The following is a 25,105-nucleotide window of genomic DNA, read 5'->3' as shown; positions in this document are numbered from 1 at the left end:
TCATAACTATTTTATATATGAAAACTAAAACGAGCATTAAAGATGCAAAATGTAAACTTAAACCAAAGGATGAAAAAGGAAAATCTTGTATCACTTAAATAACAAAACTTGTACCAAACAAAGAGATCAGAATAAATTGAAATTTTAAGTAAAAAAAAAAAAAGAGAGAAGGTTATTCCCTGGTCGACCGTTAAGGCGAACAGTTCGGCTTCCCTTCGATCTGAGTTGGACCCCACCAGTGGTAATCTAATTCAGATATCGTTGTTGAAAGACAGTCCGAAATTAAACGTGAACGGCACTGAGGACCATAGGAAGCCGTTAGAAGGGGCTATTGGAAGACTTTGGAGCCCGTTGGTTGCTGCCGATAGTGTAGGTATAGTGGGTCGTATATCAAGCGTGTGTGTCTGAGTAGTGTGTGGGCGTGTATGTGTGAGTGGCGTGTACGTGTATGTGTGAGTGGCGTGTGCGTGTATCTGGGGGTGGCGTGTGTATGTATGTGTGTATGTGTGCGTGTATGTATGTGTGTATAGCGTGTGTGTGTATAGCGTGTGTGTGAATAGCGTGTGTGTATTACGTGTATGTGTGTATAACATGTGTGTGCAAAAATGCATTTTTCCGATGTAAATATATTTATGACAGAATACTTTTATAGGCAACAAGTAAATTATTTTTCCTATTAATACTTCATCTGGTATTTCTATGATAGTGACCCTAATTTTATGCTAGTTATTTTCAGCACTGAGCTTGTTTTGCGTTTATTTGTAACATGGGACTGACCAAAATTCATATTTTTCTAATCAATTTAGCAACAAAAAGTTTTTTCTTGCGATTTTTTAAAGCACCGGGTATGTGAAAAAGTTTTTGAGGTTAAAGCAAAAAGTGATGAGAAATTGCATGGGACTGTTATGCATTTATGGGCAGTTTATGTGGGTATTGGTATTTGTATGCTGTGGTTTAAAACAAGTGTATAAGGTTTTTTGTGAATTGATCATGGGTTATTGTGTATGGTACTTGTACGTTTGGTGTGTGTTATATACTATGCCTATGGCAGAATTAAATCTTTACACCCACCATAAACCTACGGCAAGCCTACGTTTGTGCACTCAAGTACATACCCTTTAACTTTTTTTCATCGCTTATCTCTCTCTCTCTCTCTGAGTATCTCTAAGTTAACCCGGTGAGTGGATGCAAATCTATACCCATTTGTCTCCCGCTAGCTCATAACATGATCGCTTAGTTCTACAATGGAGAGCCAATGGCAAATAAAAACAAAATCGAGCCGACACCAAGCGGATGAAATCGAAAACTATCGCCAAGATCAAGATTGGCACCAGAAAGCTGGCCAAGAAGTTTGGCACGTGATCAGAATCCTGAAGGCGGAAGGCATGGAATAGTGGTCCACACCATGACGACGAGTGTTCCGGGAGTCTTGAGGAAGATTAAAGATGAAGGGCCACTATTTGTCTAGTTGTTTCTGACCTCAAATGCACATTGTATGGGCTTGTGGAAATACAATAATGAAATTAAAAGACTATTTTGTTAAATTTGGGTGATACCAGCCAGAACCAGTCGACCCAGACGCCATTTTCAAATTCAATATGGCGACTTTTGATCTCTGTAAAACAGCTTAAAATGATTTAATACCATCCAATATGGTTATTTCCGGAAGCTGTATGATGCCCAAATTAATAAATCGACCCCAGGCGCCATTTCGATATCCAAGATGTCTGTTACCGTTACCACCCAGTATTACTTTAATGAAACCGAGATAATATCCAGTGACTGGATATAGAGCTAAAACGAAATCCAAAATGGTCCCGGTTTTTGAGAAAACCATTCTCAGGAGAAAATTGGAAATTATGTCTAAAAAACCCTGCCATGGAAAATCGTTCCGAAAATGTTGAAATCTGAAGCCAATATTCATGGTTCCGATAAAACTTTGCATAGATTTTGGACTTGAAGGGACAGGTGTTTAAACCGCACTGACTCGAGCCCTAATTTTGAAAATAACGTTCCTATTTCAGTAGGTTTTTGAAAAAAAAACGGAGTCATACTTGATGCATTCAAATTGTCTGCCCTAAAAATATCTAGAACAACAACCCATAACTTTATGGAACGAAACCATACAAATGTACGAAGTCCGACTCGAAGTGTCTCTCGACTATATCAAAGAGAAGTTAATTCTACTAACCACATCATCCGAAAGTGAGTAAAATTTAACGGCCCATATCGCTTTAACTGCTTTAAACCTTTCCCCCTACCGTGTTCCCATTACGGATCAGTTCCGATTGCACCCATTTTGAATGGAAATTTTCTGCCTGGGCAAACCCCTTGAATTTTTACGAGTGGAATATTGAAGCCCATTTTGTACATGCGAAGAGGAAAATTCCCTTTACTGTAAAGGTAAAAGTGATGTTAATCATAAAACCTGACAACTCCATTCGTTTCCACATACAGACAAACCCATTGGAGTGCCCCTCGTACTCCGGTTGCTCTGCTGTTGTGCCGCACAAAATCCCACTCGGCAAAGATCAACCCGCTATCAATTTCACTTTCCATTGTCTGCCACCGGCCGTCATCCTCTGGAATGTTACGGTGTTAGGAAAAATCGTTCAGCAGGAAGTACCTTTTCTCGTAACTGGAAATTTTCTGGAATGCAAATGAGAACAAACGATCGCTCTGTTTTTATGAAATAATCAATATTTGGGGACGGGAAGATGAGCACGGGACGGGGAGGTGAGGTGTCCAGTTCTCGAGGACCATCCTATCGAGTGGAGTGGCTTTCCCGGGAAACCCTTCAGTGCGGAAAATTTAACTGAAACTCGAGCATCGTTCAATTCATTTTCATTCAACACCCACTTCACACATTGCTTGCTTGCTTGTTCACTCGTTGTTTGGTTGGATGTTGCTAATATTCGGCAGCGCCTTACAAGTGGCTTTTCGATGAACTCTTGAGGGTACTAGTTTTGTATTACCTACGCTTTTATTTCGAGTGAGTTTTTTGCTTTATCAACATCAACATCAGATGGATCGAATTGTCAGACAACAGACTGGAGGTGTGTAAACAATACAAACTTTTGCTGGAGTAAGTGATAACACCTTGTTTTGATGTAGAAAATTAATTTCCAACATTTCTTCCATTTCTTCCCGTTTCGAATGACTAGCTTTATTCGATGCTGCTGCCCTCACCATCATCCGATAACGACTTGTGGTAGGTTTGAGTTCACGTCGTACGAAGCTTCCATCTCATGGTTGTTAAGTTTCACGATGCCGTGCACGATGGATATCTTCTTTCCACGGCGAGAAACGAAAAAGAAGGTAGCTGCGTGTGCGGGGCACTCGGGGGAATCGAAAAGAAATTGAATCTGCTCTGAAACAGTTGTAATGAAGCGAGAATCACAGCCACCAGAAGCCGGTCGAAGTTCAGGAGAAAAAAAAAGTTTTTCTCAATCAATTTTTCATTAAAAAATATTTTCTTTTTCGTAGCTATGCTTGCCACGGCCAGATTGCTCTCCGTTTTATCGTCTCGCGGGGCTTGGTAGCAAACGAAAACAGTTTGTTTGCAGCTTCGTCGATTCTGAACCGATACAGCTGTTAGCAGGGAGGAGGCAACATTCAACACGTAAGGGGTGGGCATTCAATTGAAAACAGCACAGTGGCGCGCCTTTGAGTTCCGCTCCCTGCGGGCTACTCCTGAGGAGTGCGGGAGTCTTAAGTTTCAATTGCTTCGCCATTCGGCCTTTTTAAGCATAATATTTAGGGTGAAAATGGGCTCTGATTAAGACGAATAGCTTTTTTATGCTCGATTAATACCTTCCAAATTTTTATTATTTCCATTCACCAGAAGTGGCGATTAAATCGGACGCAGCAATGTGGTGACATCCAGACAGAACCGAACATAATTCCGCAAATATGTACCCAATCGACGCGTGTGTCTGTTTGCTGCTGTTGTATTTCTTTTCCAACACCAACATCGCCCAAATATTTGACCGGAATCACTTTCCACACTTTCTTCCCCCGGTGGCGTGTTGCAGATATCAATTCGCCGTCGTGCGTCGTTGCTTGGTTCCTACTTTCCCCGACGTTTGATTCCTCGAGTCAGGCATCGGGTGGGAAAACAGTTTTCGGATCTGTTTGTAATAGACTTTGTCAATATTTGTCTAACGGAGGCAACTTCCGTTTTTGTTCGGGGCTCAGCACACATGCCTTCGAGTAGCACATTCCTAGGCGGGGAAAGTTTGCTGCCTTTGAACAAAAGCTGGTAAATAAAGGATCGTTTTCATTCCAAGGGTAGTTTCATAACAGAGAATTTTCTGATGTAAAATTAGGAAAAATGTTTATATTGATTTTAAAATGTCAATTATTCAAGCATTATTTAGTTTCAAATGTAGTTATCCCGAAATAAATATATAAAGTGAAAAATAAGCATGAAAAAAAAAATTAAAATAAAAAATAGGCGTTTCATAAGCATTTCTATAAGTTATAACTCAACTCTACGATTTTAGGCAGTTCTGAATTTAATATAGGATTATTTGTAATTTTGCCCTCTGTGTAGAAATGATTTTTGGCGATTCTGACCTAAATTTGGATTCTTATTTTGGGCTTTTCTAGACTTTAGAAAACATCTCTTTTTTAAAGAAGGGTTTGTTAGTAGCTATTAGGATTTCGCAATTAGGACTCATCATTCGTAGGGATTTAAACCTACTTGTCAAATAAGGGAAATAAACTTACAACTAACTTAATTCCTAACTCATTGGCTATAAAGAGAGCTTATCGTAGCAATTGAGGATTGCAACGATTTTTGTCGAAAATTGGTAATAATTTTATTTGACGTAGCTTCTAATGTTTTAACACCAGTAAGTCTATGTTAATTGAGTGTTTTTTTTTTTTTTTTTTTTAAGGGGAGATTTGTTAGTAGCTTAAGTATTTATGATAAATATTAGTAAATAATGAGTATGTGTGTCCAATCACAAATGGTGACTTCTCAACACTGTTAGAAATTTGTAATTTTAATTGTTAGGATTTGTTTGCTTTCGCAATTAGGACTTATCAGTCGTAGGGATTTTAACCTACTTGTCAGAAAAGGGGAAGTAAACTTACAACTAACTTAATTGCTAACTTATTGACTATAAAGAGAGCTTATCGTAGCCATTGAGGATTGCAACGATTTTTGTCGAAAATTGTTAATAATTTTATTTGACATAGCTTCTAATGGTTCAACACCAGTAAGTCTATGTAATTCGAGTGTACCAAACCAAGGAGGACGCTTCCAAATCATTTTCAGAATTTTATTCTGAATCCTTTGGAGCGTTTCCTTCCTTGTTGAACAGCAACTTGACCAGATCGATACAGCATAAAGCATTGCTGGTCTACAAATTTGTTAGTAAATCAAATGTTTGTTCTTTAAACAAAGTTTAGAATTCCAGTTAATGAGAGGATATAAACATCTCGTATATTTGATGCACTTGGCTTGTATACTCTCAATGTGCTCTTTGAAAATAAGTTTTGACGTTGGACTAACGTCTATATCGAAGTTAGGCACCTGAATTTGAAAATCTAGTAATTCAACCGGGGAAAACCAGGGAAAAGTGGTCAGGTTTTGAGCGCTTATACATCAGTCATTTCTTTTCAGAATTTAGAGGTTTTGGCATCAACCGATCAGAAATTCTTTTACGGTTGAATTTATGTAACAAAAATAACCTATTGTTCGAGATACACTATTGAAAAATTGATAAATTACATCGATTGTCTAAATCATACCGAGCAACCAATCACCACCTCTCTTCACAAGCACAGTCGACACTAACGGATACAACCGATCTGACTTTGTAAACAGTCTCACAGCTTTCAACCAATAACGAGCTCGCTTTACGGTAGCTGCAACAGGTGTTTCAACACCGTTTTAAAATGCTTCTTTTATCATTACCACTGAACAGATTCTAAACACCAATGGCTTGATTGATAGGGGAAATATTGCGCAAGATTGACATATAATAATTTAAATATGTTTTTGATACTAAACTAGTTAAAAGTTGTGTTAAAAGTCGTGCACATTCAACCAATCACAAGCTCGCTTCTTGTTTGCTCGCGGATGGATTTTTGCTTTGGGCTATATAATAGCCTGTGTCGTCTCATAGCAGTCATCAGTTAACAAGTGAAAGGCCACCAGGCCGGTCTTGTATAATCAGCAACGGTGACTGATTCCAGCGGCCAAACTGAGCTGCAGCAGAACCAGAGCGGTGGTATCAGGCAGCAGCGGCGGAGGTAGTGGGAAGCTGCATTTCTTCATTCAGTTCGGTTCTCCTTCGATCTGAGTTGGGTGAAAACAGCCAGAAACTGCACGAGCCAGCACCGCCACTAGGAAAGCTACTGCCATTTAGTGTGTGTGCAGTGTGCACATATAGCGTATGTGCATCTGTATTGCTATGACATTTGCGTTGATAGGGATGGCGCTGTTGCGTGTGTATGGCTAGCTATAGCGTGTGTAAGACACTAGCATGTGTAGCATATTATGGCTATTGCGTGTATATCTTCAGCGTGTGTACGGATAGTTATAGCTTGTGTGCGGATAGCTGCTGCGTGTGTAATGATTAGTTATAGCGTATGTATGGATAGTAATAGCACATGGTTGGATAGCTTATGCGTGTGTATAGATAGTTGTATCGAATGTATGGAAAGGAATAGCGTGTGTATGGATAGCTATAGCTACAGCGTGTGTATGAATAGTTTTAACGCGTGTTTAGATAGTTATAGCATGTGTGTGAATAACTATAGCGGGAGTTTATCGAAGACTATTATTGTCATTGAAAATATTAAAACGTCTTAACGAACACAGTTGTGAATTTGATTTTACAGCAGCGATTTTAACTTCTTCAGCCAGTCTTTATTCATCGAGGAAAAATTACTACCAATGAATGATCAACACTTATTTACTAGAAATTTGATTTAGATCAAAACGGGTTCTTTTGAGTATCATAAATTATTGGTAAAAAGAGTTGCAAGTTTTCTCAATGAGCATTCATTAAATTTTCGTTTTTGTTTCTCGGTGCGCGGTTTTGATTTTGTTTCTCGCACACAGAGAAAGAAACAAACTTGTCGCTGTCGTGAAAAATAACAAAACAATTAGAAATGCTCTAAATCACAACTGAAGAAGTTAAGATATTTTCCTGTCACTCGCCCAAACCTTGATAACAACTACCGAAAAACGTGTGATTGAGCTCTTGCTATATTGAGTTATTGAACCAAACGTTTTTTTTTCAAATACATGAAGTTATATGCTGGGCTGGAACTAACCTAGCATGAGTTTTATCGATTAAATGTTAAACAATTTCCAAATTTAAAATTTTCGGTTGAATCGTTCTGGGCTCCAATTTCAGATAGTTTCGTAAAGTTTGCTTTTTGCTTAGACAGGAAAATTTTACCAATTCGCTCAATTAAATGATTGTCTTGGTAGTGCAGCAAACAAAGGGTTGATTCGAATATGTATGAAATGACAGCGATTAAATAAAAGATATCCATTCTTTTAGTATATATTATTATTTATAATGTTTTAACGTCTCAGCGTCCAGAAATGCACTGTTAGATAAAATTGCAGCAAATACTAGAGTTGCAATTCTCTCTTTTATTTGTTTTAATGGAATATAAGAATACCGTAGTCCAACGTCATGCGGTCGTGTCTTGAATACCACCCTCCTACTTTTTTTATCGTAAATTAGTCCCAAGTACTTAACCTTGTCGGACCAACTTAAAAAAACCCCATTCATCTTGACAACGTGATTATTGTTTGGCTTGAGGAAAAAAGCCCTAGGCTTATGCGGAAAAATTATCATTTGAGTTTTAGAAGCATTGGGAGAGATTTTCCACTTTTGCAAGTAGGAAGAAAAAATATCTAAACTTTTCTGCAATCGACTGCATATGACACGAAGACTTTTTCCTTTTACGGAAATGCTTGTGTCATCGCAGAACAATGACTTTGTGCATCCTGGAGGCAAATCAGGAAGATCTGAAGTGAATATGTTGTACAGGACTGGACCCAAGACTGAACCTTGAGGTACACCTGCTCTGACAGGAAATCTATCAGATTTTGAATTCTGATAGACAACCTGCAGAGTTCGATCAGTAAGATAATTTTTTAAAATTTTGATTAGGAAAATTGGAAAATTAAAAGTTTGCAATTTCGCAATCAAACCTTTATGCCAAACACTGTCGAATGCTTTTTCTATGTCTAAAAGAACAGCTCCAGTGGAATAACCTTCAGATTTGTTAGCTCGTATCATATCCCAAGTAACACACGTTGGTATAGAATAGTTGACGTTACCTATTCCATGACAGCAATATCATCAGAAAGCGCAAAACATGAAGGCTAGTAGAACAAGTACCGATAACTGCATGAAAGCAAGCCAACTTGATATAATTAGTGGCAAAATACATCTCGAGTACTAATACGGCAATGCGCAAATCTGTTGCTATGACAACTGTTAACAAGCGCATGCGCAAATGTGTTGTGTCTGCGCAGTGCAACTAGATCGACAATTGCTTTTATCAGTGGCAGTTTTAATTGATTATAAAATGATGACAAAAACTAATATTCAACTCTTCAAAAAGAGTTGTTTCTTTCCTTTGAATATTGAAATTGTTTTCGCATAGTTTGTACGTTATCTGGAATCAAAATCTAACAAAACTAGAAAACGTTGTTAGATATACTATAACAAAAAACTGAAGTGATATTGGTTACACTGCAAGCGTTGTGTTTATCTTTTGATGGCGCGTTTCGACCCGCTTCGAATAAATATAGAAATCGTTCATATAATTTAAATATTAATTTGATTAAGTAATTTTAAGTTGGGTGTTGAATGCTACGACTATTGTACTAAGGAAAATCATTTTACAGGTACGTAGTGTTGTTATTAGATGGTGTAAAGTCTTACGAAAAGACCAAGTGATAGTGATTGTCATTCTTGAACTCATGTTTTAAAAACATCTCCAAAACCAGAAAAAACGAGCTTGTTTTCGAAATGCAGTTGTATTACTGATGAAAAATAACTCCAAACACAATATAATAACACAAGTTTTCAATTGCGCTTGTAGTACACTTATATGACTACTTTCGCTGTTACTTATTTTCTAACATGTTTTGTGTGTTACTTGGGATTAGTAACTCTGAGCAATTGATGAGTTGTGGAATGTCCATGGCGAAATCCAAACTGTTCATTTGCAAAAATTGAATTTTCGTTGATGTGTGACATCATTCTGTTGAGAATAATTCTCTCAAACAGTTTACTTATTGAAGAAAGCAAACTGATTGGTCGATAACTTGATGCCTCAGCTGGGTTCTTATCCGGTTTTAAAATGGAAGTAATTTTTGCATTTTTCCATAATTTGGGAAAATATGCAATTTTGAAGCAGCAATTGAAAATTTTCACTAAAAATTCCATTGTGCTCTCAGGGAGATGTTTGATTAGTATATTAAAGATTCCATCGTCACCAGGTGCTTTCATATTTTTGAAATTTTTAATAATTGATTTTATCTCATTCAAGTTAGTTTCAATTATTTCTGCAGGTAAAAAATTCTGGGAAGAAATTAAATCAAATTGACGTGTGACTTCATTTTCAATTGGACTCACAAAATTCAAATTTGAGTTATGAACACTCTCAAACTGCTGAGCAAGTCTTTGAGCCTTTTGTTCATTGGATACAAGAAAACGTTCACCATCTTTTAAAACTGGAATAGGCTTTGAAGGTTTCTTAAGAATCTTCGACAGCTTCCAAAATGGTTTTGAATATGGTTTCAATTTTTCAACTTTAGTCTCAAAATTTTGATTTCTCAGGAGAGTAAATCTATGTTTAATCTCTTTCTGTAAATCTTTATAAATAGTTTTAAAAACAGGGTCACGAGAACGTTGATATTGACGTCTGCGGACATTTTTCAAACGAATTAGAAGTTGAAGATTTTCGTCAATTATTGATGAATCAAATTTCACTTGAGCCTTTGGAACAGAATAATTCCTGGCATCAACAATTGCACATTTTAATGCTTCCAAAGCGGAATCAATATTCACTTCGTTCTGCAAATCAAGCTCATTATTGAAATTTCTCTCAATATGAGTTTTGTATCTTTCCCAATTAGCCTTGTTATAATTAAAAACAGAGCTCATAGGGTTTAAAACTGATTCATGTGATAAAGAAAAAGTTATTGGAAGATGGTCAGAATCAAAGTCAGCATGTGTGATCAAATCACTACATACATGTCTTTGATCTGTTAGCACCAAATCAATTGTTGAAGGGTTTCTTACAGAAGAAAAGCATGTAGGACTATTCGGAGACAAAATAGAATAGTATCCTGAAGAACAATCATTGAATAAAATTTTTCCATTGGAATTACTTTGAGAATTATTCCATGAACGATGTTTAGCGTTAAAATCGCCGATTATGAAAAATTTCGAACGATTTCTGGTGAGTTTTTGTAAATCACCTTTAAAATAATTTTTGTGCTCGCGTGTGCGGCAAAAAATAAAATCCCAAGTTCAGTTTGAAATTCAATTCCCAAAGTTTCAATAACTTTCATCTCAAGATGGGGAAGAGCACGATGTTTGATTCGGCGATGAATAACAATTGCAACTCCACCGCCGGAACCCTGAATCCTATCATATCTATGAACCACGTAATTGGGATCATATTTTAATTTTATGTTAGGTTTCAAAAATGTTTCAGTAATAATTGCAATATGCACATTATTTACTGTTAAAAAATTAAAAAGCTCATTCTCATTGGCCTTCAATGAGCGAGCATTCCAATTTAATATTTTAATTGTTTTATTTAAAATCATTGCTCAATTTTAAATTAGAAACAATTTTAATAGTAAAATTTGTGCCTATTTGAATGGCTTCAAACATTGATTTTGCCTGCAACATGGCGTTCATAAGATCGAACATTGCCTGTTGCAAAAAAGAAAGTTTACCTGCCGTAATAGGCCCTAGGCAGTTGACATTAGAAAAAATATTTTCGACAGCAATATTAGCTGGAGTAATAGGTGTACAATTATTTTCTAGCGTGTTTTGCTTACCCATATTAACGGTCATTTTCGAACTACCAACACTAGGCGGTATAATGTTCGAACTACCTGTAACCTGTGCATAAGTTAAACGGGTATGCAAAGGAGTAGGTAAACTATGCGTCACTGGTACGCTTGGAAGTTGTTTTGAAGTTGGTTTTAATTGTGAAATTGAATTTTGTTTACCTTGCCTTGCCTTAACAATTGCTAAACGGACTGGGCATTGATAAAAATTTGACATATGGTTGCCGTTACAATTCGCACAGCGAAAATTTTTACTCTCTTTCACAGGACATGTGTCCTTTTTGTGAGAAGAGTCTCCACAATTAAGACATGTTTGGTCCATGTTACAGAATTTAGAACCATGGCCATAACGTTGGCAAGTACGGCATTGGGTGATATGCTTTTCACCTCCGCCATACTTCCTATAAATTTCCCACTTTACACGCACATTATACAAGCATGTGCTTTTTCAAAAAATTTTAAGTTGTTAACCTCATTGCGGTTAAAATGAACTAAATAATTAACAAGGGAAATTCCAGTTCTCTGACTGTTTTCGCCTCGTGATTTTTGTTTCATTAGAATTACTTGGGTAGGGGCTATGCCAAGTAATTCTGTTGAAGTAAGTTTGATCTCATCAACGGTTTGATCGTTGGTGAGACCTTTCAAGACAACCTTGAACGGCTTGGCGTTCTTGGTGTCATATGTAAAAAATTTGTACATCTTGTCAGTTAAATACTGAACAAGACGATCACGACCCTTTACTGAGTCGGCTAATAAGCGGCATTCACCTCTACGGCCAATTTGATAGGTAACTTTAACGTCAGAAACAAACGTTGAAAGTTCTTTTTTGAATATATTAAATTCAGAAGAAATAGTTACCACAATAGGTGGAACTTTCTCCTTTTTTAAAGATTTTATATTTTGTATAGTTTCGTTATTGGTAACTTCCATTTCACCAGCTTCATGCTCAAGCAAAATATCAAAAGGATTGTCACTACAGACACTCGAAGTGTCAGAAAGAGATGCCTTTCTTTTCCTCCCCGCAGCGATGCGAGGTTTCTTTTTCCGTCCAGCCATTTCAGGTGATACGAAAAAAGTTAAAACAAATGTAGGTAGTCTTGAGAAAGACTGATGGGGAATAACTTTCAGGTAGTCTTTAAAAGACACACTGACAAAACACAAACTTTGAAGCTATAGGCAGTCAAAGACCAGTTCACAAGCAACCGAAAAAACGTCTGATCTGTAGGACATTTCAAGGCGCACTGATTTAATTGAGTTGAGATTGAGATTTGTACAGGATAAAGCATTGCTGATCTAAAAATTTGTTTGCAAATCAAAAGTTTATTCTTTAAACGAAGTTTATGATTCCTGTTAATGAGAGGATATAAACATCTCGTATATTTGATGCATTTTGTTTGTATACTCTCAATGTGCTCTTCGAAAATAAGTTTTTTAATCGTAGTCCCAAATACTCATCCTTGTCAGACCAACATAAAATAACCCCATCCATCTTGATAACGTGATTATTGTTTGGCTTAAGGAAAGAAACCCTAGTCTTATGGGGAAAAATTATCATTTGAGTCTTAGAGGCATTGGGAGAAATTTTCCACTTTTGCAAGTAGGAAGAAAAAATATCTAAACTTTTCTGCAATCGACTGCATATGACACGAGGACTTTTTCCTTTTACGGAAATGCTTGTGTCATTGCAGTACGCTGTAGTTTAGAAAACATCTCTTTTTTCATTGCAGCCTGCCCTAACTTACACGAAGAATCCACGAGTGAGAGTTCCCAGAACTCATTAATCTCTGTTATAGAAATTCAAACTCAGGACAGGATACTCTGCGTATTAGTTAGGGTAGAGTCACACAAAAACTCTGCGAACCAGCTGAAAGAATCTGATTGTTTCCAATTCTGCAAATCTTTTGAAGTTAAAGGTTTCGAATCCGATGGATTTTTATTACACGATTCTCTTTCATGGCTTCTAGTCTCACAAGCAGAGTAGTCTTAAGGATTCCTTTTTGAGGAATCCTTATCGAGGAACCCTAGAAAATCTATGCGAAACTTAAGTTTTTTCAAAGGTTTAATTTAGGATATAATGTAGTCTTTTCTCGTGTTCTGAAGATTTCTAACCCTGATTAGGTGTCATTTTCCATTGAAGCCTTTTTTTTACCTCAAGAAGCGATTTTTGAAAATTCTGAACCTAGTTTGGGATCATTTTCTTGTGAGGTCTTATGTGATTTTTAGAAGCGTTTGTTTTGGTGGTTCTGACCTCAATTTGGAACTATTCTTCTGGCCTCTGGATCATTTTCTATGTCGGCCTTGTGTAAACGTCGAAGTTTGTACGTTTCTTTTTTTTTTTTTCGACGATCGTTAAACGTAACAGAGTTTGTGAACGTCTCTTTTGGCGAACGATCTTCTTTGTTCTTGACCTCCAGATGCGCTTTATGGCTCCAGATGTTACAAGCAATATGGGATTACTTTATATCACAGGCTTTTATAGTCATTTTTCGACGGTTTTAACCTCAATGTTGTATCATATTTTACTGTCACTACCTTGTATGTCATCATATAGCTTCCTTTGCTAAATATGACTGTCTTAATTTGATAGATTGCGCCACTTGCAGAATATTCTTGAAATCGGGAAATTGTCACTGGTGGTTTGGTTCGTTACTCTCTCTACGGTTGTATGGTAGCTATTCGCTGCCATTAATGTATGCCCAGACTCAAAAAACTTGCCGGTAAGTTCTTCTACATCAATGTGACTTGAGTTAATCAAAACCAGACCCCAGTTTTTGTTCTGGGCAGCACAATTATCGAGCCACAGAACAATGTATTATCGTTGGATAACCCGATAAAATGTGCTCATAATGTCGTTCGTAGACCGACCTTTGATTCGTCCCATGTACAAGCTAAAGGAGGCAAGGCCTTCGTATATTTGCTAACAGGAGCGAAAGTCTGATTAAATGCTAAAATGCTAGATTGAAAGCCTTCGAGTCTAGGCAGCTGTACTACCTCAAATTTTAGCAAAATTAATACAAAAAGGCTTATTACCGCAACAATTACCTTCTGAAGGTCTACAGCTAAAACAACCGCACGGCGTTTAAAAAGAACAACTTTATTTTGAAAAAAAAATGGGCATCGCCAAAATCTTCACCATTTGAAAATATAGCTTTTTACCTTTCATTTGGGACCCTCCGGAAAATCATCCGTCGCGGGCTTTCGAACCACTTTTTTTTTCTTCAAAAAGTATTCTGACAGCAAAGCGATTAATTACCGAGAGGATAGTACGGTGCTACAAATGAAAATAAAAATGCAAGAACTTTCGGAGGACCTTTCGAAGTGACTCAGCGCATAAAAATTATTTATAACTCATTTGTTTTCCAACCGATTTTGAATGTTTTAGCCGTTTTGGAAAGGGGAAAAATAGAGCTTTTAAAATATATACGGGTTTGTTCTAATTTTATTGAAATAAGTGAGTTATTCGAGCGTAAATCTAATTTTTTAAACTTCACGCAAATTTTCAACTTCATTTGAAATTTGTCAGTTATTTTTGTAAAAAAAGTACTACAAGTACACAAACACTTTGAAACTATATTCAATTACGAATAAAATAGAAGCTGTTCTATGTGAATCGGCAGATATTTCGCTGAGTTATATGTTTCTTAAGAAAATCAGAATTTTTCACTCTCATCGAACAATAATGTTTGGACTGTTTATTTTACGGTACTATGAATGGAAAAGAATGCAAGTACTTCTAATGTGACCAAGTGTAGGTTGTAGCACTAGTCGTGTGTTACTTACGCCCAAACTTGAAGTTTTTCAAATACCCATAAAATTTGAAGTTATTGTCAAAACCCCGCCTTTAGACCGGGGTTTACATATTTATTTTCAACTCTGTTATTTTTCCATCAATTTTTTATATATAGATCGTTTTGGAAAAAGAACATCCATAAATGACGTAGCTTTTTTTGTTTCATATTTGCTACGTAACGTTTCGAACTGCTAGTGTACTTGTAGTACTTTTATAACAAAAATAACTGAAAAATTTCAAGTGAAGTTGAAAATTTGTATGGAGAAGTAAAAAAATTAGATTTACGCTCGAATAACTCAACATGAAGTTAGTTTTAATAAAGTTAGTATAAATCTGTATATATTTTATAACTCTATTTCTCCCCTTTCTAAAACGGCCAAAACATTCAAAATCGGTTGAAAAACAAATTAATTAAAAATAATTTTCATGCGCTGAGGTCAAAATACCGGCATTTTGACCATAACATAACGCAAATGAAAGGTAAAAAGCTATATTTTCAAATGGTGAAGATTTTGGCGATGCCCATTTTTTTTAAATAAAGTTGTTCTACAATACACGCCGCGAACCGTATCCGATCGCACAGTTTCGTCTCCACGAAAAGCAGCACGTGACGTTTAGGCAGTCCTAGAATGCTCATCATACCGAGTGCAAGTCGGGCAAGTACTCGCGGTTATCGGTTTCTGGATATCCAGAGTCCTTACGGTGTTGTGCTGACATAACACATACCTCACATTTTTCTCTCCCCAATTTCACTAGTGAAATATTCATTTCCCGGATTTTTTTGCAATTAGGAGCATAAGTAACTTCGTTTCTCAGTGAGATCTGATGGAAGTATGCGATTTTTTCAGTTGATCTAAAAAGTATAAAAATATTCTGTTGAATAAAAACGTAAAAATTGAAATATACTAACTCATAGTTGTTATGTAACCAAAGCTGTCTAAAATAAAATTTCTTCTACAGAAGAACCATTTGCGGCCGCGAGTTGAAAACAAGAACCGTGTACTTTCCTTGGTTCATCTTCTTCGAACCTGTACCGACGACGTTGTTTAATATCCATTTGCTGCACGCTTCAAAATCAATGTCACTATTTTTGTCCTCAGGGTTCTCAAAGGATTTTTAATAGGCCATCCACGATGCAGAAGATTCGTTAGCTAGAAATTGTTTTTCGGTTACTTCGAATCCTGTAAACTCTTTTTTTTATATTCATCACAGGCAATCGAATCCAAGAGCCCTTCCTCGGCTTCGCCTTCAGAATCTGATCTTCCGTAACTTTTTAAATATTAAAGTACAGACATTTCACACGCACGACATTTTCCGCGCACGTGAACTCTAGAAACAACAATTAAAGACTGTTTTGTTTTGACATCAACGTGAAAATACAGAACCGTTGACATTGCCAGACGGTCAAACGATCACAGCAACCTGTGACTCTTATGCATTCGTTCTTGTTCAAACGATCACGAATAAACGCATGCCAGTCATTTCAGTACCCATACAAGATTTTGAGTTTGTTTTAAACAGATTTTTTGCAAAATGCTTTTGTGTTTATTTCAAGCGTTAAGATGCATACACGGTAGATTCACTTTGAAATTGACTTTTTGAAAAAGGAAAAAAGTCGGCGCAATTAATTACGCTTGTCTTACCTGCACGTATTTGCTAGTGGAATTTGTTATGTATTCTGATATTCGGCATAAAGGGTTGAATAAACCCTCCTCGTAATTTATAGCGGATTGATCTTAATTTCTCAAGGCACGTTAAGAGAAATTGATAAACGAAGAATCCGTCTTGTTCGATACTGCGATCTGTTAACAAGTGTTATTTTGTTGTATCACAGCCCGCATGCTACTATAAAAAAGTACTTCATAAGAAAACGTAATATAGACCGAAGATCTATTTCAGAACTGACCTGCATATATAGGTAGTTCAGCTTTTATTTAATTTATATTTTATTTAATCAACAGATAATATGTTTACGCTGCGGCGTATGTTGATGCACAAAGAGCTAAGTAGAAAATCAGTGAATATTGCCCTGAATAAGGTCCTGATGAAGCACGCTTTAGCCTAGTTTTGTCTATCCTCTAACAGTTTCGTAGCAGGGTAGGCGACGTGAATTTGTCTACCTGTGATGGCATGAACCGAAGAGAACGAATCTATGCTGAACAGCCCTAACGTCTCTCCTTTCATTCTGATTATAGGGCGCCCAGACCACAGACCTATGAACAATTGAACAGTATAGAGCTTTTAGACATGTTTAACCTTCTTCACAAAGCGAAACTTGAATACTAGCTGCGACGAAGCTTTCGAAACGATGTATGCAACCTGATTTTTAAATTTCATTTCGGTATCGAGCCCCCGATTCTTCACCATCGGTTCGTCATTCTGAACGAGATGACCGAACATTTAGAAACGTTCACCGTCATTCGGTTGAGTTGTCACCAGTCATCGCAGGCTTCTAATTGCTGCTACAGGAACAATATGTTCTAAGGTAGTTTTATCGTGTAGTACAGCTTAAAGTCATCGGTATAAGATTAGAGCACGTTAAAATAAAATTGCATTCGTTTATGTACCACAAAAAAAAGAAATGATTCAAGATGACTTCCCAGAGGAATGCCGTACCAAATGGAAAACGATGAGGAAGTGTGATCACAGATTTTGGAGGACATTCGAGCCAGACAAGCAAATTATCATTATCGCCAACCTATTGCAATCTGGTGATTCATTTAATCAGATGCCGTAGATAAATCGGTGTGAATAGCAGTCTGGGTGACGAATTAAGAGCTATGTGAAGCAGGTTAAGGTGGTGGGTTCGAACATGTTGCTTAGAATCGTTTTTCGACGAACATAACTCCAATTTAAGATCTTATTTTTTTCTTTTTTGGATTTTAAGCTCCTCTTAGCTTAAGGAATGACTTTCTGACGTTAGTTTGGAATCATCTTCTGTTTACACCTTTTTCTGCTTCGAGTTTTTGACGAATCTTACCGCAATTTTGAAGCATTTTCTATTTGGCCTCTACAGCATTTATTTAACGATTCGGTGCTGCTTTTAGAAACGTTTTTGGGATTCTACTAAGCCTATTTTGGGATAATTCTCTACCTTAAGCATTTTTCTGGTCTTTCTAGGCTTTTTTTTTGTTTTCGCTTTCGCTGTCTTTAAGCAACATATTTTGGCAATTCCGAAGTTTTTGGAATTGTTTTTTTTTTTGTTTGTATTTATCATTTATGTATTCAACTGGGGACTTATCTGCACATTTTCTTTCTGAATATTTCCGACGATTCTAAGCTTAATTTAGGATCATTTTCCGTTTTCGTATTATGGATCCTTTTTTCGGTGATTTTGAGTACAATTTTCAACCATGTTTTTTCTTACCTATTTTGGCCTATAGCAGCGTTTTTTAGCATTTTGAGAAGTGTTTTTGTCGAATGAGAGCTGAATTTGATATCATTTTTTATTTATTTCACCAATTTCTCACCTCACCTTCTTTTGCAGCTATTTTCTACTCAAGCCTTTGAGAACTGCTCTGGCGTTTTTAAGCTCAATTCGGAATCATTTTCTGGTTTTTGAGCTTTCGGGCACCAAGGGGTCAGACGATTTTTAAAAAAAGCTGTATTCTGAGCATTTCTTCATCTTTTCATTGATTTCTTCTTCATGAATTTTGCAACTGGCCTATAATCGACTTACTACGCGTCATGCGTTGAACTTTTCGAAGCTTAATTTAGAAAAGTGATCTGATTGACAAGGTAATCTAGTTTCTCACCTAATTTTATAGCATGTTTTCACAGCTTTTCAATGGTGGTGTCAAATTTCAAATCGGTTGTTGCGAACTTGCTCGAGAACACGTTTTTCTGATAAAATTTAAGATGGCGGCGAGATCCAAGATAGCGGTTATTCTTTTCTACTTAAAATAGGGAGGGAGTAGATTCACGACTAATTTCTTGTTCTGACCAAATAATTTTGTACACTAATAAACCGCTTCAACCCAACTTTAATGAAATAGTACCTAATAAAGTTGTTTCTAGGCTTTCACCACAAACGTCACGATAACCAATGCTTTACGCTCCCATCTTTTACCCATTTCTAAGTGACAGTCTACAAATTGATCAATTACTAGCACTGTTCCGCTGCCGATAACATACCCAACATCATCGTCTAGAGAACAATCTACCAATTATTCATTCGCTTGTCACAACCGATCCTGAATGGATTGCGGTTCATTGGAGTAAAATCAAGCTTGTTTACAACAATGCTTCTGCTATCGTACGTTTCAACCCTTCAACCCTTCCTGCATGATGTCAAACCTCATCAACTCATCCCACTGGGACTCATGGCAATCGCTATATCAATGTCTGGAGAGGCTCGTTATATCTACAAGCAACCGTTCGGTGATTTTTTGTTAACGATGGGACAACAACTCATCAGTGCAACATGTCGCCAGCAAAGGTAGGCTTGTGCGTTCTGATTTTGTAATTTTACTGCCTTCCTCTGCTTTAGCGCAGCAATTGATGTGAGTGAGTTACTTCAAGTGGTAGCTTTTCTCAAAAGGCTTCAAAGAGGCATCAATACTTTTAAAGTTTTTTTACTGCGCAGAGTAGCGGTTTGTAAACCGAGATAAAATAGTAGGCAATGACTGGTCATCGATCAAAAATCGAACATTTGAATTGCTCTTCAGTAATGTTTTTTTCTATAATTTTATACTATCAAAGCGTTAGAATCTAAACTTTGACACGTACAGTGATTTTTCAAGTGTTCTATTACATCTTATTTTTGCAAAAATGCAGAATTACTGAAACTCGTACGAAATGTAAAAAAAAAAACACCAAAACACACGTTTTTATGGTAAACGTCTCAAAATTAACTGAGATTCACGTTTTTCAAATTAAGAGTTTTTATTTGCTTGGCCAGCATTTGTATGCGGTCGGCCCAGTGTGCGGTGTGCGTACTCTTGCCAGAAGCTTGCTGTCGAAAGCGAACTGAGAGAACGGCGCAGCGCGTACCCATACTCTCAGACAAGAAAACGCTCCCGTCACGCATGTGACGGTGCGCAATTTCAAACTACCTAAACCACCTAAACGTGTGCGTTAAACCCGTTTTTGCGGTCTCACGTTTCATTTACCAAAAAACCGAGATTGCAACTGTTTGAAATTAATAATGAAAGTGGTCAAATTGAACGTTATTTGACAGTTTTGGGTACTTCGTTCTCCATGACATGAAAAATTCAATACACCGCCTACTACAACAGATATGTTCACTCGCTTGGGCTTTTTGCCACGGCCTGAGAGTAACCAAATAACATGAATAATTAAAAACAAAAATACAATCAGTGTTTAATTACGGCGAAAAATTCATTCTGAAAACCTGCTTGCGGTAGATAGAGCCTGCACCAGCTAGCTGGCATCCCGCCATGTTTCGAGGACTAACATTTCAGCGTGTGTGTAAACGAGATAGCATATCACCGCCACTTTTCATACGCATAACATAGCATCTGTCAATGGGGCCCGCAAATTGCGGATCCGCAGTGATGTTAGCTCCTAACGGTGCAAAGCAAATAAGATAGAGATGCCAGCTAGCTGGCCTACACACACACACGTACCACGAACGGTTCGATGTGTGCCACACCGGGTGAGTGTTTGCGTGTGTCAGATCGACGACCACCCAAAACACCCCTCCCCGAGGTGCGAATTAGCGGCGGCGCGGCGAGTAGCTCGCTCGGGGCACTACGGCTACACGGCACAGTAAGCATTACTTCACGGAACCGCTCGTTCGTATACCAGTTGCGTGACGCGCGCGAGAGAGTAACATTTTCTAACCCAATAATAGAATTAGAACAGGGGCCGAGTGCAACGTACGGGATACCACCAGCACAGGCTGCCGATTCGATTAGTTTAAGTTGGTAGCTCTAGCATTGGGCGATACGACGGAGAGTATCGATACTTCAGTATCGATACCCGAAGAACCGAAAGTATCGACATACTCAAAATATCGGTCAGAAAGTATCGATACCAGAAGTATCGATGCAATAGCTGAGATCATTTTTTGAATTTTTGATAAATACATTTACTGAAAACCAGTAATCGGTTCAGTGATTCGCAAAAAAACAGCAAAACTATTTGCTGAACAGAAAACAGTAAATGAAGGTTTGCTGGAATCCAGCAAAAGAATTGATATGGCAAAAAATTTACATCAAGCTGTCATTAGTAAAACGCGCCAAATCGCTGTGCAGCTGGTACGGGATCATCGCTAAGCTCCTGATTCCTGATAGCGAATATGGGACCATAGCTAAGTCCTCGTTGGGCTAGATGAACTTAAAAATTGAAATGATAATCATACATCTCTAGTTCAACAGTAATTTGCCTATGATCCGATGGGCGGATGGAATCTGGTTCCTGACGGAAACATGGTTTTTGAACTAACTGGTTAACCAGCAAATTGATTTATGCTTTGCTGAATGAACAGCAAATTGTCATAGCTGACAACCAGCAAGTTGTGTTTTGTTTTACTGAACATGCAGCAAACGACCTGTCACTTTTATGCAATTGAGCATTACTGAATAATTAGCAAATTTCATTTTGCTGAACAGATTGCTGGAAGCACAGCACACCAAAAATCAGCAAAATTTTGGTGGTTTCCAGTAATGAAAATTTGATGTGCCGACTTTTTGTTGTTTTTCTGGTATCTATTCGCATTCTCTAGAGCAGCATGAATCAAATGACTTCACAAACAAATACATACAGGTAATGCAGAAATTCAGAGCTTTGGCGAACAAATGAATTAAACAACTTATAACTTCAAGATTTGTTTTCACTGGCCCAATGGGCTGTGAAGCTCCCGTCTTATTTGTATAAATTATTGACACACTTCAATATTAATTGATGAGGAAGTTGATGACATAAAAAAGTTAGATATGTCAGCGAAAATAAGATAGTGAAGACTACCGCTGAATTTTTCTAATTAATTAATATTGCAATTTTATTTTTCACTTGTACTCTAACTTGTGCCGACGGAAAGCATGAGTTAGTTTCCGCTTGCCAATATTCGATCTGAACAGTGTAACCAGAAAACTTATATTTGTTTTTGAAATAGGGTAAATGACCCAATAGTACGAGTTATGCATGTTAAGCCATGTTTTGGCTAAGAAAAACGAATCTACAGGTCCGTTCCACTATGTTCTGTTGAAATGGGTTCTATTTGATAATTTTGCACCTTAAAATTGACTTTGAACCCGCTTTGAGGGTTTAAATTAACTAAAATAAGTTGCACGCTTTTGTTCCAATAGTTGCGGTAGAGTTCCTATAGTTGTGAATGGGTGTTCCTGTAGTTGCGGTATATAAAACATTCGAGTTTGCTTGGTTAAATGAAGGTATTTGCCTCGCTTGAAGTGGTTTTTGATTGTTTTACTATTTATCATATTGTTTTTAATAGGTTGACAAGTCGGTTTGCAAGTAAATACAAAAATGCACGAGGTTAACTAAGAGACGGATTTTGCGCCAGTTTGGTCAGATGTTGGCAAAACTCAGTGAGGGTATGTAGGTTTTATTGAAATAAAACAAATTTTGCATACTTTTTATAAAATGTCTTTAGACTAACATTTGAGAAGGGCTGAAATTGGCTGAAGAGAAAGACCAATGGCGCTCATTTTGAAATATTCAGAAGAATTTTTTTTCCACAAATGGTGACTTCTCAACACTGGAAGTTAGAGTCTATTACCTCTGCTTCGTACCATGTTTGCGCTCACATTTTTGACGTTAGTGTTTACTAAAAGAGCGACTGAAGCTGTGAAAGGCTCGTTAAAAGAATTACAAGACCAAAAGCAGTGGGTAAGCATCGATTAAGAGGTCATAAATGCATAATACAGCATTTTAGGGGTAAGAGCGATAGCTTTTGTGGCCAATCATGTATGAAGTATCGGTAAATACACGGTGGCAGGGGAAGGTGGGGTTCAAAAATTGAATAGTAATAAGTTACATCATTTAGGTATGTCCCCTAGTACCTGCTTGTCCCTAATATACACAAGTAGTCCCACATACATATGTTCTGATAAACGTAAATAAGAATTGCGAAACATACCGCAACTATAAGAGCATAGTGTATCCTGTGATCCAATAGTGGAGGAAGTAATTTATAAATAATATGATCATCTATTAACGAACTTCACCTGTGCAACAGTTTCCATAATAAACTGTTATCTGGGAAAATAATTATATGAGTAATAATCGTACTAAAACCACACATATATCTTAAAACAATCGTGGACAAAATAAGAAAATGGGTAGTGAGTGGTGCCTTCCGGGTAAGTTTCTAAAAAAACAAAGTATTTATCAGTAATTTGGATATTTTCAGTATATATTGTTGTAGTAACATATGTACTTATGTTTAATCTATTATTTCTTCAACATGTAGCATAAGCAATTCGGTTCTAATTAGTTTGAACGATGAATTTAAAAGCGATGCCGCAACTATTGGTGCTACCACAACTATTGGATCATCTACCCTACAGTCAAATTCCGCTCGTTGGGCTATGTTTAGTTGGGCTACGTTTAAGTTGGGCTCCCGCTCGTTGGGTTATAGCTCAACTAAATCGAAGCAAAACATCATTTCTGATAACGTTGAATTTCGTTTGAGGGGTTTGTGGATGCATTTTAACGCAGAAAGTAGAATTAATTCAAATAAAAACAAATGAAGCTGAGTATAAATGTAAACAAACAATATTTTAATCAATTGTCAGAGAAACAATATAAGTTTTGTGGCTTCATAATGCAACGTAGAGCTATGCCTATTTTTGAAAGTATTTGAGAACACGTTTTTATTGAGCACTCCTTTTTGGCTTTAAATGTGTGGCTTAAGTAAAACAAATTTCGAATTTGGCCCTATGCTGCAATTGGCTCAGATTTTAACAGTTCGTTTGGCTCACAACATTCTCTCTATCTATTTCTCCATCTAATAGCGAATTTCTTTATTCCACTGTGTGCGGGCAAAACTGCCGGGGAATAATGAAACGTCATCGCCATTTGAGACGCAAGTAAGAAAGAGATGCCAGATAATTGTTTACGAACTTAGCACGTGCGATAGTGGGCTGAAGCTGACAAATTTTACAGTGCGCTTCGGGCAGCACGGCAGGTCAAAACTGGGTCAAAATCGAGCGAATAAAGAAGGGTTTTGACAGCAGTTTGTGCGCTTCCAGGTCAAAACGAGGTGAGCTGGTGGAATAAAGGAATTCGCTATAAGTTTTGCCAGTGCAAATAGACTTGTGCGATATTTATACTGACAGTGGCAGCTTTTCAGTGGTTCCAGCTCGTATCAACCAGCTGGCATCTCTATCCGATTTGCTTTGCTTTATCGCAGCTAACACCGCAGCGGTTCTACGATGTGTGGGCTCCACTGACACTGACAAACAGCATAACATAGCGTATGAAAAGTGGCGGTGATCTCGTGTACACATTGAGATGTTAGCCCTTGTAACATGGCGCGATGTCAGCTAGCTGGTCCGTATGCATAAAAGAATATCGATACAAACATCGCGGTTTTCAGTATCGATACGGTCGAGTATCGGACGCTTGTGTATCGATCCAAAAAACCGAAATATCGTTTCAAAAGTATCGATATTTTCGATACCGATACAATATCGCCCATTGCTAGGTAGCTCGCAACAAGAGCAGCTCAAAGCCTGCTTCGTCAGTCGTCACTCGCTGACATTAGTGAAGAAAGCAGCAAGCGCGGCGCATTAAATTCGATAATCTAATTGTTAATCACGGTGTTTTCGGTGTACTAAAGGCAGCAACATGAGAGAAATTGTGCATCTACAGGCCGGCCAGTGTGGAAATCAGATCGGATCGAAGGTTTGTGTCTATGTGTATGTGGAAGAAAAAAAAAAACGTGGCCTGCTTGGGAAATTTTATCACTTTTTCCAGAAACCCGCTCGTCAATATTCAAGCCTTTACTGATAGGCATGAAAAATTGAGGTGATTTCTATTTTTAAGACACGCGAAATAAGCTGTGGCAAAGGAGATTGCCACCGGCGTGAAATGTTTGTTATATGATTGCATAAGAGCGCGACCAAGTTGATATATTATCTACCAGAGTTCACCTTTTTTGGTACCGTAGTCCGTAACATAGAAACTGAGTAATCGACGTGCCCCGATCTGGAATGGAAGTTTTTTTTTCAACGATTCAATTTAAAAACCTGACGCAATGCGCAAAACCTGAATCCCGAAAGCAACAGATAGAGCCATATATGCCATGGCTATCT

The 25,105-nt window shown here is 37.4% G+C and overlaps 1 protein-coding gene across 5 annotated transcripts in view; it reads left to right on the top strand.

Annotated features, from left to right (window-relative positions):
* LOC129724017 (tubulin beta chain-like) overlaps positions 1-25,105 on the top strand; it is an 81,062-nt gene that overhangs the window by 20,562 nt on the left and 35,395 nt on the right. For 4 of the 5 annotated variants that reach the window (XR_008727864.1, XR_008727861.1, XM_055678614.1 and 1 more), the window contains exon 1: positions 24,504-24,695. The exons of the other annotated variant lie outside the window; for it this stretch is intronic. Coding sequence is in view for 2 of the 4 variants with exons in the window: in XM_055678614.1 (XP_055534589.1) it covers positions 24,639-24,695 (57 nt within the window). In the remaining 2 variants the exon portion in view is untranslated. Of the gene's footprint in view, positions 1-24,503; positions 24,696-25,105 lie in introns of those variants that run through there. 5 annotated transcript variants of the gene reach the window in all.

This window comes from Wyeomyia smithii, chromosome 1, assembly GCF_029784165.1.
Source record: "Wyeomyia smithii strain HCP4-BCI-WySm-NY-G18 chromosome 1, ASM2978416v1, whole genome shotgun sequence".
NCBI lineage: Eukaryota > Metazoa > Arthropoda > Insecta > Diptera > Culicidae > Wyeomyia > Wyeomyia smithii.
Note: the sequence above shows the minus strand (reverse complement) of the source record. Positions and strands in the feature narration are given on the sequence as shown.